We start from the raw sequence: 13,132 nt of genomic DNA, 5'->3' as shown, positions 1-13,132 counted from the left end.
TAAATAAATAAATAAATAAATAAATAAATAAATAAATAAATAAATAAGAGTGAATTCAACAATAAAAGAAACAAGAACTTTGATTCTTGATTTTGGATGAATTTTGAAAGCATAATGCTGTATGGAAGATCACATGTGGTATGATTGTTTTAGATGAAAGGTCCCAACTAGGCAAATCAGTTCATAGTTAGTAGGGCCTGAGAGAGAAATGGGGAGGGTTACTAATAGACTCAGGGTGATTTGGTGAAGTGATGAAATATTCTATTAGTGTGATAGCTACATGGTTCTGTTTATTATTTTGTTTTTATGGAGTTTTTTGTTGTTGTTGTTTTTTAAATGCAACTTTTTTAACATTCATTTTGGGCCTGAGATGGAGGTTGTGTGTGTATCATGGAGTCTGATAATTCCTGAAAACAACAGCTTTCAGGAATTAGTTTCTTCTTCCTCCATGGAGATCAGCTCTTGACTGAACTTAACTTAGGTCATCTCACTAGGTCCTTGTTTTGTTTTGAGACATGGTTTCATTGGATATGTAGCCCAGGCTTGCCTCTTAACTTTTGATCTTCTTGTTTTAGCCTCTCAAGTGATACAATTACAGGTTAATGGGCTTGCATGTTGAGCCCTCTTTCCTGCCTAAAAAAGCGCATTTTTACTCACAACTGAGCTTTAGAAGGGAAGGAAGGAAGAAAACCACTTAAGAGGGTGGCAAAGCATGCCATGGTGCATGTGTGGAGGTCAGGTGCCAAGCTTGGGCGAATCGGTTTTCTTTCTTCATCATGGGGATCAGACTTATGATCAAGCTTGGGAACAAATCCTGTCCCACAGAGGTATCTCACCAGCCCTGTGTCAGATAGTTGATGACACTGTTTGAGATGTTGATGACTCTGTAGGTGAAGAAACTGACTTTAGCTTGACTCTTTTTTCATAGCACCATTGCAAGAATTCAGTTCCGGCTGCCTGATGGTTCTTCGTTTACAAACCAGTTTCCTTCTGATGCTCCTTTAGAAGAAGCAAGGCAGTTTGCTGCACAGGTAAGTTTGTAAAGATAGTTGCATGGGCTAGTAAAACCTTGCAGGAGAAGTTTCAAAGCAGAACTTAAAGACTGTAGATAAATTTCGACTTAGCTCCAGAAGAATAATAAGAGACAGGCCTGAGATGGAGGGATATCTGGCTTGTATCATACATGACCTCAGTATACAGCAGGCTCAGAGAAGCTCTTCTATAATGCTTAGCAAGAGGAGTGAAAAGCACGTGGACTCGTGGACTCCTAGATGTTAGATGATAATTTGTCTATCCTGGAAAAGTTTCTCTTTGTTTTCTGAAAATTAATTATTTTTCTATTGGTCAAGGCAAAAGATCAGGAATTTAATTCAAAAGTGTGGGCTTACTCAAAATGTAAATGTCATGAAATTTGATAACATAGGAAGTATGAGAGAAGTAGTTTCCAGTACTTTTTTTTTTTATTTTAGTCCTGGCTCAAAATGGATTCTGGGTGGAAATCCTCCTTTAAGATCTAAGCTCTTTGTATGTACCAGAATTTTTTTCCATAATTTCAAGGTTAAAATTAGAAAGTTGAGATAATGAGTTTAGACTTTTTCACCAAACTCCTCCTCAAAATAGTCTTTCCATCATGTTGAGTCACAAGGGAACATGTCTCAGGAGTTGCAGAACTCGCCTCAGATGGTTGCTTCATTGCTCTGTTGTCTCGAGGACCCCACAAGATTTGCTTTATTCCAGCTGCTGCAAGTAAATGGGGGGCTGTGGAAGAAGAGAGCCACCACGGGCCAGCTAAATGGCACAGTGGTTAAAAGTGCTGCGGCCAAGCCTAACAACCGAAGTTAGGTCCCCAGGGCCCTCTGACCCCCACATATGTGCCACAGTGTGCACCCCCCATGCCTCCCACGCTCACTGTAAAACAAGCAACAAAGTGGCAGCTGCATCTTTAAGTCAGCTGGGGTCTTTGCTAGCATTTGGAAAACTTAGGCTAGTGACTCACCAACACATACTTGGATTGTTACCAGTATTTCTTATTAAGAATTTGGAATGGCTCATCCTACACATTGAGATCATGTCTTCAAATTCCTTTAAAAAAATGATAATGACCATGAATTCCCTTAATACATACGCATTTCAGCATACTCTGTGGATAACATTTTTCCTATTTTATTTTTATTTATGACTTTATTTTATTTATGGCTGATGTTTGAGTATGGGTGTGTGTGGAATATGTGCACATGTGTTGAGAACAGATTTCAAGGGTTGGGTCTGTCCTTTCACAGTGGGTTCCAGAATTAAACTCAAGTCATCAGGCTTACGTGACAAATGGCTTCAGTCTCTGAGTCATCTTACTGGTCCATTGTTTGGTAGTTTTTGTCATTTTGCTTTTTAGATCAAATGCTACATGTTCTTTTGTTTTTAGAATAGTGTACAAAATAATGAGTTTTAATTATGACACAGTATCTTACAGAATATTTTCATGTTCACATCCACTAACCCTTTCCTCTCTTACCCTTCCTCTCCTCTGAATCCTACTAGTCTTCCTTTCCCTCAGTGGTACCTCTTCTACTTTCTTGTCATAGATGGTTTGTGTGTATACATCAATGTATGCACTCACATGTATATCAAAATCCAGGGTACACAGGCTGTAGTTGTCTGAATTGCTTTGCTCTGTATGCTCTCCAGTTCCATCTACTTTTCCTATAAATGACATAATTTCTTTTTTTTATTCTGTTGAATAAAACTTTATTAGTATATATACCACATTTTTCTGATGAACAGCTCAGCTGATGTTGTGTTCTAACCACAGAATAGAACGGGATCATCTACTACTTTTAGGTGCTTATGTCTCTATCACATTTGGGGTGTTGTTGTTGTTCTGAAACAATTTTTTTTTTTTTTTTGGGTTTTTGAGACAGGGTTTCTCTGTGTAGCCCTGGCTGTCCTGGAACTCACTATGTAGACCAGGCTAGCCTCGAACTCTCGAACTCAGAAATCCGCCTGCCTCTGCCTCCCAAGTGCTGGGATTAAAGGCGTGCGCCACCACTGCCTGGCTGGATTTGGTATTTCTCAACTACTTTTTGAAACATGGTTTTTCTAAGTGACTTTAAATTTATGTCTAATTGAATTTTGTAAATTAAGATAATTTTAGTTATAACAATCATTTTAGAGTCTAAAACAATGCATCTTGGTAGTGCCTTATTTCTTTAAGGCAACTTTGTAAGGTTTACAATTTCCTGCTCTGTTTCAGACTGTTGGCAACACCTATGGTAATTTTTCACTAGCAACCATGTTCCCCAGAAGAGAGTTCACCAGAGAAGACTACAAGAGGAAGCTGCTGGATCTGGAGCTCGCCCCCAGTGCCTCTGTGGTGCTGCTGCCAGTATGCATACAGTTCTGGGTTCTGCTCTGTGGGTTTTCTATCTGTTCTATTCTTGGTCATTTCTTAGAATTTGAAGAAGAAAAAAGGCTATGTATAATTAAAATAACAAAGTAGCCAAAATTAGATCAATTTATAGTACCTTTGTTTATTCTGTGCTTTATAAATTTGTAGTGTAAATGTTTTGTCAGGCTTTGAAATTTCAGCTGTTTTGTATGCAAAAAAAAAGAAAATTAACAGAAGAAAACAAATACTGAGTTGTTTCATCTGTAAACTCTTAGCCTATGACTGTACTGTCCACCACATTGGAAATATATATAACATAATTATAACATCTAATTCTTCAAGTATAGCTTGCTTTTTTTTGAGACGAGGTCTTATATATGGTGTCCAAGAGCTGTTCTAGTAGACTAGACTGGCCTTGAACTTACAGAAATCCACCTGCCTCTACCTCCCAAGTGCTGGGACTAAAGGCATGCATGCAGCCACACCCAGTAAGTATAGCACTTTCATCTCCTCCGAAGAAAAGAGACTCAGAAAGCTAAGATATTGCCAAGGTCTACCTGAAGGATCAGCTGGGTCTTCATGTCCTGGTCACTATTATTTTTCCCTGACCTAACCTCGAGCTGCCATCACATTGGAAACAGCCCAGCAATCAGGATTTCATGGTGTTCACTAAATATTATTACTTACTTCTTTTTCTTTGTTTTTTTTTTTTCCTTTCTCTTTTAGTGAGGCTTTTATTATCAAAGTTGTTAATTTTATTACCAGAGTTTACCATTTCTTAAAATGAGCTGGTCCATAGCTACAGAAACGGCTTGACAATTAGTGTGCTGCTCTCTTAGAGGGCACAGGTTCAGTTCCCAGCACACATGTAGCAACTCACAACTGTCCAGTCCCAGGGGATTTGATGTCCTCTTCTGATCTGACTTGGTACCAAGCACATACTTAGTACACATACAGAACATCCAGGCAAAAACATTAATACACATAAAAGAAAACTCAATTTTTATTAAAGTTGATTGAGCCAGGTGCAGTGAGGTACTGGATAGATGGCTCATCAGTTAAGAGCACTTGCTGCTTTTGCAGAGGACCCAGCTTTAGTTTCTAGTTCCAACAGGGTGGCTCACAGCTGCCTATAACTCCAGTTCCAGGTGATAACAAGCGATGTACATCATATGCATAAAATTATTTGTTTAAAAGTAAAACAGCTGAACATGATGGTGCATGCCTTTACTCCCAATGCTTGGGAGGCCAGGGTAGGCAGACATGTAGATATTTGTGAGTTCCAAGGCAGTCTGGTCTACAGAGTGAGTTCTAGGATAGCCAGAGCTACATAGTAGGACCCTGTCTCAAAAATAAATAAATAAATAGATAAATAAACAAACAGCTCTAGGAGTCCCCATAAGTTCATGGGCACTTGGAAAGAAGTAAATGATGATCATTTTTAGTTCCTGGGATTGAGACAAAGGGTCTCATTTCCAGATAAAAGGAGCATCTAAGACTCCTTTTGATTTGATTTGTACTGATATAATCTTTACTTCTTTGTTAATTTTTCATCTTTTTTTTTTTTTTTTTTAATTTCTAGGCAGGACGGCCAGCCACATCCATTGTCCACCCTTCTAGTGGAGACATTTGGACATTACTGGGGACGGTGCTTTATCCATTCTTGGCCATATGGAGACTAATAAGCAATTTTTTATTTAGTAGTCCCCCTCCTGCACAGACTTCAGCAAGAGCCGCATCCACAGAGCCTTCAAACTCTGCATCATCCAGCAAGTCAGAGAAAAGGTTTATGTTCTTATCTTCTGTTTGTACAATACACGGGTCATGGAATCCCTTAATCCTTGGTGCTAGGAAAGCAACTTTGCCTCTTTTTCCCGGTTCACTGAATACTTTATTCCATAATTACCAATTCAGACTTCCCCTGCCCCCGAGATACATCAGATCTTTCTTTCTAGCCATGATTTTTGTTGTTTTTGATATGGGGTCCCAATGTGACCCTGGCTGGTCAGAGACCCTTCTGACTTTGCTTCTCAAGTGCTGGATTAAAGATTTGTGCCACCACACTGGGAGTAGGGGGGTGGGGATGGTGTGAGGTGGATATGATATCATCATGAGTTTAGCCCAGTTGGGGATAAGGAAGAGCGTGAGTTTGAGTCCTATCTAGGCTATATATATAGTGAAACCCTAAGTCAGAAGGAAAATGCAAAACACCAAAAGAAAACGAATGTCTTCAGACTTAACTTTTAATTCTTTGACCAAAGACCTTACTTTCATTACAGATCAAAGATTTGGTTGTATGGGAGGCACTGATAGCTTTAGCCCATACTCTGATGGCATATTCAAAACAGGTTAACAGAAGTATTATCCAGAAGGAGGCTATCCCACCATCTAACAGATAATGTTTATTCTTGTTACATAGACTCTGTTAGCTGTTGTCGTTTCAGTTAAGATTTCTTTACTGTGAAGAGACACCATGATCAAGGCAACTCTTATAAGGGACAGCCTTTAATTGGGGCTGGCTTACAGGTTCAGAGGTTCAGTCCATTATCATCATGGCAGGAAACATGGCAGCTTCCAAACAGACATAGTGCTGAAAAAGCCAAACTGCACCTTGATCAGAAGGCAGCCAGGAGATGACTCAGACTTCCTCAGGCAGCTAGGAGGAGGCTTTCTTTCATACTAGGAGGAGCTTGAGCATAGGATCTCAGAGCCCACACCCAAGGTGATGAATTTCCTTCAACAAGGCCACAGCTCCAAATAGTACCACTTCCCATGAGCTAGGGTATTCATATTGATTGATTTGAATTATTACAGCAGAAATACAGATATCTCCTGTAGATTTCATTGTTGAGCTAAAAATAAAATACAGTGATATATATGAGTACTGTGATTGGCTGATATGGTCTCTATCTTGACTGTTAGGTACCAAGATCAATACCTTAGTCTTGCTAAAGACTAGTTAGAAATATTTAATTCTGTAATTGCTAGAGTGTGGAATAGGATGCCATGCGAATCATTAAAACCTTTCTCAAAAGAGAGAAAGGGCTTGAATTTGTGGCAGAGGGAATAGTGAATGCGCATGGGAGAGGGTAGGTTTTATGTGCCACTGTTTTTCCATTTTCTGTTGTTCATAAAAGATTCTCCAAACTTAGACTCTTTCCTTCCTGCTTTCAAATAAGGAAGTCCTATTCATTCTTGGTTATAAGTCACTGATAAAGGTTTTGAAAGGATTGCAAATGACTGGTCATTTCTATCAGTTAAGGTACAACTGGAGCTTTGTTTAGCTCCTAGGATGCTCTGTAAATTATACCTAGTATGTGTGTCAGCTTGTATGAGTTTGTTTTTTGTTTTTGTTTTTTTAAGGAACAATTAGCAAATGATCATGTTCTAGGGTTTAATAAGTCATCTAGAAAATGGACAATATGATTTGACCAGTTTGACTTACGTAACTGAGGAGATTAAATTATTAAAGACAAATAAAATTGATTATTGCAGCAGAGGTACAGATACCTCCTGTAGACTTTGTTGTTGAGCTAAAAATAAAATGTAGTTGCCTATCCTATATCAGAGCAAATGTGAGGAAACAGCTTTGTATGGTTTGTATCCTATGTCATCTTTCTTCTCTTTTTCATTTCAGGGAGCCAGTCCGAAAAAGAGTGCTGGAAAAGCGAGGGGAAGACTTTAAAAAGGAAGGGAAGGTATACAGACTGAGGACTCAGGATGACGGCGGCGAAGACGAGAACAACACCTGGAATGGGAACTCCACGCAGCAGATGTAGTGCAGCCAGCAGTGCACAGTCACCACCGTTTCCTTAGGATCCCACTCAGCTAGCCTGCTGCTGCTGCTGCTGCTGGAGAAGTGGGTCTGCTTTATGTTTTCAAACCGTGTATAGTCTTTATTTCTGCTAAGAGTTTTTCAGTTAAGTTGTTTAACCTGAAAAAGTCAAAACATGAAATAGCTGGATGCTAGGCCCTTGTGTAGGGTAACCAGCTGCTCAGCCTAAAAAAATCCCACGGCTGCCTGCCACCACCAGTTCCTGTTCAGACTTCACAGCCCTCTAGCCCAGTGTTTCATTTAGGATACTTTTTGCTGCAAGATTCTCAAGTCACACACAATAATTGGTATGTCACTAAGTAGTCTGAGCCCCGAGCACTTCAGCGAGCTAATCAGGTGATAACTGATGTTTAGCGTTTCTCTTTGCACTCATCAGCCTCAAAAACAAATCTTGTAGTTTTTGATCTTACTTAAATATCAAATAAAAAAAGTTTTCAAAAAACCAGAATGATCTTATTTTTGCTGTAAGCATCTTTTTGTTGTACAGGGCTGTATGGAGGCCACTTTTGTCTGACTTTTTCCTTCCAGTGCTGCCCTGAAGATGTCAGTAAAATAACTGGCTACCTTTCTTTTGAAAAGTAAAATGTAGAGATTCTTTGTCCTAGGTTACTGATGCGTATGTTTTATAATCTGTTCTCATCGATGCCAGACAGATGAGAATGGCCAGTCTGCAGCGTAGATGGCTCACTCATACTTGTACTGAAGTTTCACATTCAGCAGTTGCACTTGCCGGACCAAAGTCCAGTGGTGTAGGGCTAGGGTAGAGAGCAAAGACACTCCTGTTATTCCGAAGTTTGGAAGACAGTCTCAGACTTACTGTTTGAAACATGGGGTATGTCTTGCTGTTATTAGAATGGAGAGTCGTCCCGACTGTGTGATACACATAGATACAGCTGGTAGTGCTGGCTGGGAGCAGTGTGGCAGCTCGAGCTGGGCCAGCAGAACCTTTCTGAAACCGTGCCCAGGAACTTTAAGTGTTTCATATTTTGACACAATAGCTTTTTCTAAGTAGTGATCCTCACTGCAGAAATTTAGCTATGAATAGACCTAATATTAGTTAACTAACTGGAAACAACTAAATGCCTTCTGTGGACATGGTTTCTGTTGAGAAATGGTACATACTAATCCAGCACTTGCATGTTTACTGAATGCCTGCTATGTTGGTGGAAAGAAGGCAGGACGCATAGTTGTAGGCACAGGATGAATTCAGCTTTGTAAATAAATAGTGTGAGTAGAGGACAGTGTGTTAATGTGTATGTAAAGGGAAGAACACATTAATGATTGTGTGTCCTTGGAGTTCTCTTACAGTCTTAAATTCTTGCAGTCTTCTGCATTGATCACATTAGTTATACTTTAAAGAGAAGTTTTTGTCAGGCATGGTGGCTCACACTTAAAATCACAGCACTTGGGAATCAGATGCAGGTGGATCTGTGAGTTTAAGGGCCAGCCTGGTCTACATAGCAAGTTCAGGCGAGCCAGGGCTAGCTACAAGGTAAAAAACAACATCAAATGTGAGTTTTTAAGAACTTTCTAGTAACATCTCATTTAAGATCCAGTCATCTTCTAAAAACAAGCTGGGGTTGGCATCTCATTCCTATATCCAAGTACTTGGGAGGTGGAGGCAGGAGGATCAAAAGGTCAAGATTATCCTCAGGTACACGTTCAAGCCCAGCCTCGGCTGAATGAGATCTGTCTCTACAATAACAAGGCAATACATGATTTTTAAAAAATACTTGTCAAGTGGGTATGAATCCTGGAAAAATGTTAAGTACCTCAAGTCAACTTGTCTTGAAGAAAATCAAATACAACTCTTAAAATGTCCATAATTCATGTGTGAATAAGAGGATTCCTCTTCAATATTTCTTTTAAAAAGTACACCTGGTTGAAAAAGCTCCAAAATATAAGAAAATGGTGTCTCTGTCCTTGCATCTTACCCCACTACCATTACCCAGAGGTAACCTCTAATAATTTCTAATGTAATTTTCAGGAAAATTTTATGCATATAAGCAAATATGTAATCTTTATTTTTAAATAAATGGGATCATATTGTATGTACCACCCTGCATTTTGTTCTTTCCTTACAGTCTCAAAGATCTTGACCTGCCCGCACACGGCTGGCTGTGCCATTCTTACTGATACCAGCTCACTGGACATAAGGACCCAACTATTAGTTGTATTCTGTGGTAATTCAAAATTACTTGGTTACCCCAGGTGTGGTGGCACAAGCTTTTGATCCCAGCATTCTGGAGGCAGAGGCAGTAGGATCTCTGTTTGAGGCCAGCCTGGTCTACATAGTTCCAGGCTGATTCACACTACACAGTGAGACCTTACCTCAAAAACAAAACAAAATAGCATGGTTTTTCTGTTACAGACATGAGCATCCTAGAGTGGAGATGTATTCTGACTGAAAGTAGACCCATGTGACATGGTTAGTTACCTTAAAGAATATTTGAGGTTTGGATTATGAAAGATACCAGATTAGCTCTTATAAAAGTTGTATGGATTGACACACTCCTCCATCAGGGTGTAAGATTGGACCCCACCACTCTGCTGTCTGTGCCTTCATCTCTGTCCTTGTAGGTAAAGGTTGTGTGTACTGTATATGCACTGTTCATCTTGAATGAGCTTTGGATTGGTTTGGTTTGGTTTTGATTTTTGGGTTGGTTTGGTTTGGTTTGGTTTTTTTGTTGTTTTGTTTTATTGAGACAGAGTCTCCCCATAGACTCATTGTATAGACTACACTAGCTTTGAACTCACAGGGTGCCTGTGTCTGTCTCCTGAGTGCTGGGTTAAAGATGGTGCAGAACAACTAATGAGAAGGCTGCAGTCATGCCAACTGACGCGCGGAAACTGTCTTCCGGCTTCACTTTTGTATTTTTCCTGCCAATTTGTAAAAAATCTACACATAAGAAAATCAACTTGTTACTAGCTTATACTGACTCTATTGTCCTTTAATCTTACTTTTCATTTTTAAAGAGTTATTTTTACATCTATGTTGGTGGTGCCCACAGAAACAAGAGGAGGGCTAGAACCCCTGGAGCTAAGCTGACAGGCTGCAAACTGAACAAAACTCAGGTCCTACAAGAACAACAAAGCACTCTTATGTACTAGGCCATTTTTCCAGCCTCCTAAAAATTGTTTTTCATTATAGTTTGGAAGGAAGGGGGAGGGAGAGACAGGGAGGAAAGGAGACAGCAGGCATGAGCACGGAGGTCAGAGGACAATTTGTGGAAATCAGTTCCTCTACTATGCATGTCCTGGGAACAAGGTTATCAGGCTTGAAACCCACCGAGCAGGCTCAAGAACCCTCTTTTAAAAAAACAAAAACAAAAAAAAACATGATCAGAATTAGTAGTGTGTTTCTATTTAGCCTCTAGGTTTTGAGTCCCTAGGTTTGTAGACAAAGAGTCACACACCGACATCTTTCCCATTTCAAAACCTAAGTTTCTAGATCCTAACATTCTTGTTTTGGGGAGGGGCGATTGAAACAGGGTTTTCCTGGGGAGCCTCACATGTCCTGGAACTCTAGACCTACATTAAATGCTAATATAGTTTACTCTTTAAAATGTTTTCACTTCATGTGTACGAATATTTTGCTTGAATGTATGTAAACATACTACTTGCTACCTGATGCTTGCAGAGGCCAGTGGAGGGTGCCACATCCCTTGGAACTGGAGTTAGGGATAGTTGTAGGCCCTTGTTGGTGCTAGGAACTGAACCTGGGACCTCTGTGAGACTAGCAAATGTCCTTAACTCCTGAGCCATCTCTAGCTCCAACTGATAACATTTGGTCATAAATCTTTCTGCCCAAAGAATACCCTCAGCATCTCAGATTTAAAAACACCCACATTTGACCTATGGTAGTACATGTCTATAACCCCTGAATTCTCAAGCAGAGTCAGTTGGATAACGCTAAGTTCAAGGTTATCCTGATTTACATGGAGTTACAACGTCACTCCTGGGTAAATAATTATGCCCTTTTTCAAAAAATTTCAAAACCAAACCCATTTGGCAGTCTTATCAAGAGAAAAAGAATGTGTGTTCAACAACAGTTCCTGACTGCCAAGCTAGTCACAGAACCTTTGGATAAGGATTATTTTTTAAGATATATATGTATAGGCGTTTTTCCTATATATATGTCTATGCACCACATGCATGCAGTGCCCACAGAAGCCAGAAGAGGGCATTGGATCCCCAGAACTGTAGTCATAGACAGTTATTACCTGCTGTATGGATGCTGAGAAGCAGCCCCTAGTCCTCTGGGAGAGCAGTTGGTGCTCTTAACTGCTGAGCGAGTCATGTCTTCAGCTCCTTGAATAGAAATTTCTATGGATATACTTTAGGTTGGGAATGCTTGTTAAAAAAAAAAAAGGAAACTTCAGATACTCACTCTTGTATTTACATTTTTATTATTTTATCTGTAATGGGTATTTTGCTAGCATGTGTGTCCCTGTCACATGAGTGCCTGGTTTCCAGGGAAGCCAGAAGAGGGCATTGGATTCCCTGGGACTGGAGTTACCAACAGTTATGAGCTGCCATGTGGCGACTGGGAGTGAAAACTCAGGTACTCTAGAAGAGTGGCAGTTGCTCTTAATTGCTGAGCCATCTCTAGCCACATAATAATCTTTTTAAATTAGCCAAGAACTGGGGGTAAGGGTTAGGAATTGAACCTTTGAACCTAATAAGCAAGTGTTTTGTCACCATGCTATGTCCCTGGCCTCTACTGCCCCACCCCCAACCCCCTAGCAGGATGTCATGATGTGTGATCCCTGCTGACCTAAAACTGGAAAGCCTCCTACCTCTACCTCCTGAGTGTTAGGACTACAGACAGGCACATACTATCATGGCTGTAGGCTTAGATCTTTTTTTTTTTTAAAAACTTACTTTTTTAAAGATTTATTTATTTTATATATGAGTACATTGTCTTCAGACACCCCAGAAGAGGGCACCAGTTCCGATTACAGATGCTTGGGAGCCACCATGTGCTTGCTGGGAATTGGACTCAGGACCTCTGGAAAAGCAGTAAAGAGCTGAGCCATCTCCATTCCTTAAAATCTACATTTATTAAGGGTTCACAAACGCTTTGGACCCCATCCCCCACCCCCTGCTTCCAGCCCACATCCAAAGGTAGCAGAGGAAAGACGGTAAATAGGCAACGGGATGTGGGCCTGTTTAGAGGTAGTTCCTTGGGGCAACTCCAATTTCTGTTGGTCAGGATACTAGCAGTTCAGTTCAGCAGTGTCAGGATAGCAAACACAAATAAGCAGCAGTGGGACGATCTAGCAGGAACCCGCCAGGCCTCTGCCAAATTGGCACAAGTCAGCAGGAACGACCAGAACCAGCCAGGATGCCAGAAATTCTCTCAAGGAAGCGAAGATCAGTGAAAACAAAGTCTCGAGACCAAGGAAGCACTGCAAGGCTAGCTATGCAAGCACCGCCATCACTGCCTGTTGAGTTCTATTTATACTCTCTCCACACACCATGTGTCCTCCCACAGGTCTTTCCTCAGCAAAACATGGGAGTCAGTTTCACATGACATATCTAGAAACTTCCACTTCACATGGCTAGACTTGTTTCTCATTTTTATTTACTTGGTTATTTAGTTGACACCAGGTTTCTTTATGTAGCCCTGTCTGTCCAGGAGGTTGCTATGTAGACAAGGCTGGCCTCAGACTTACAGAGATCCTCCTGCCTCTGCCTCCCAAGTGGTAGGATTGAAGGTGTGTGTGTATCAACACACCTGGCTTACTTTTTATCTTAAAAATACTATTTTGGCTGGGCTGTGGTGGTGCAGGCCTTTAATCTCAGCACTCCCAGGCAGAGGCAGAGAGCGATCTCAGAGTTCCAGGACAACCACGTATGTTATACAGAGAAACCCTGCCTTAAACACACACACACACACAAACACACACACA

The 13,132-nt window shown here is 40.5% G+C and overlaps 1 protein-coding gene across 2 annotated transcripts in view; it reads left to right on the top strand.

Moving 5' to 3' along the window:
* Ubxn4 (UBX domain protein 4) overlaps positions 1-9,275 on the top strand; it is a 30,483-nt gene extending 21,208 nt beyond the window's left edge. For both annotated transcript variants that reach the window (XM_028771499.1, XM_028771498.1), the window contains exons 10-13: positions 929-1,031; positions 3,248-3,379; positions 4,965-5,167; positions 7,020-9,275. In XM_028771499.1, coding sequence (XP_028627332.1) covers positions 929-1,031; positions 3,248-3,379; positions 4,965-5,167; positions 7,020-7,161 — 580 coding nt within the window. In that variant the 3' untranslated portion in view covers positions 7,162-9,275. The remainder of the gene's footprint in view (positions 1-928; positions 1,032-3,247; positions 3,380-4,964; positions 5,168-7,019) is intronic.
* Positions 9,276-13,132: the final 3,857 nt, after the last annotated feature.

Source organism: Grammomys surdaster, unplaced genomic scaffold (genome assembly GCF_004785775.1).
Source record: "Grammomys surdaster isolate TR1022 unplaced genomic scaffold, NIH_TR_1.0 208, whole genome shotgun sequence".
Classification (NCBI taxonomy): Eukaryota; Metazoa; Chordata; class Mammalia; order Rodentia; family Muridae; genus Grammomys; species Grammomys surdaster.
This window is presented reverse-complemented; position numbering and strand designations above follow the sequence as displayed.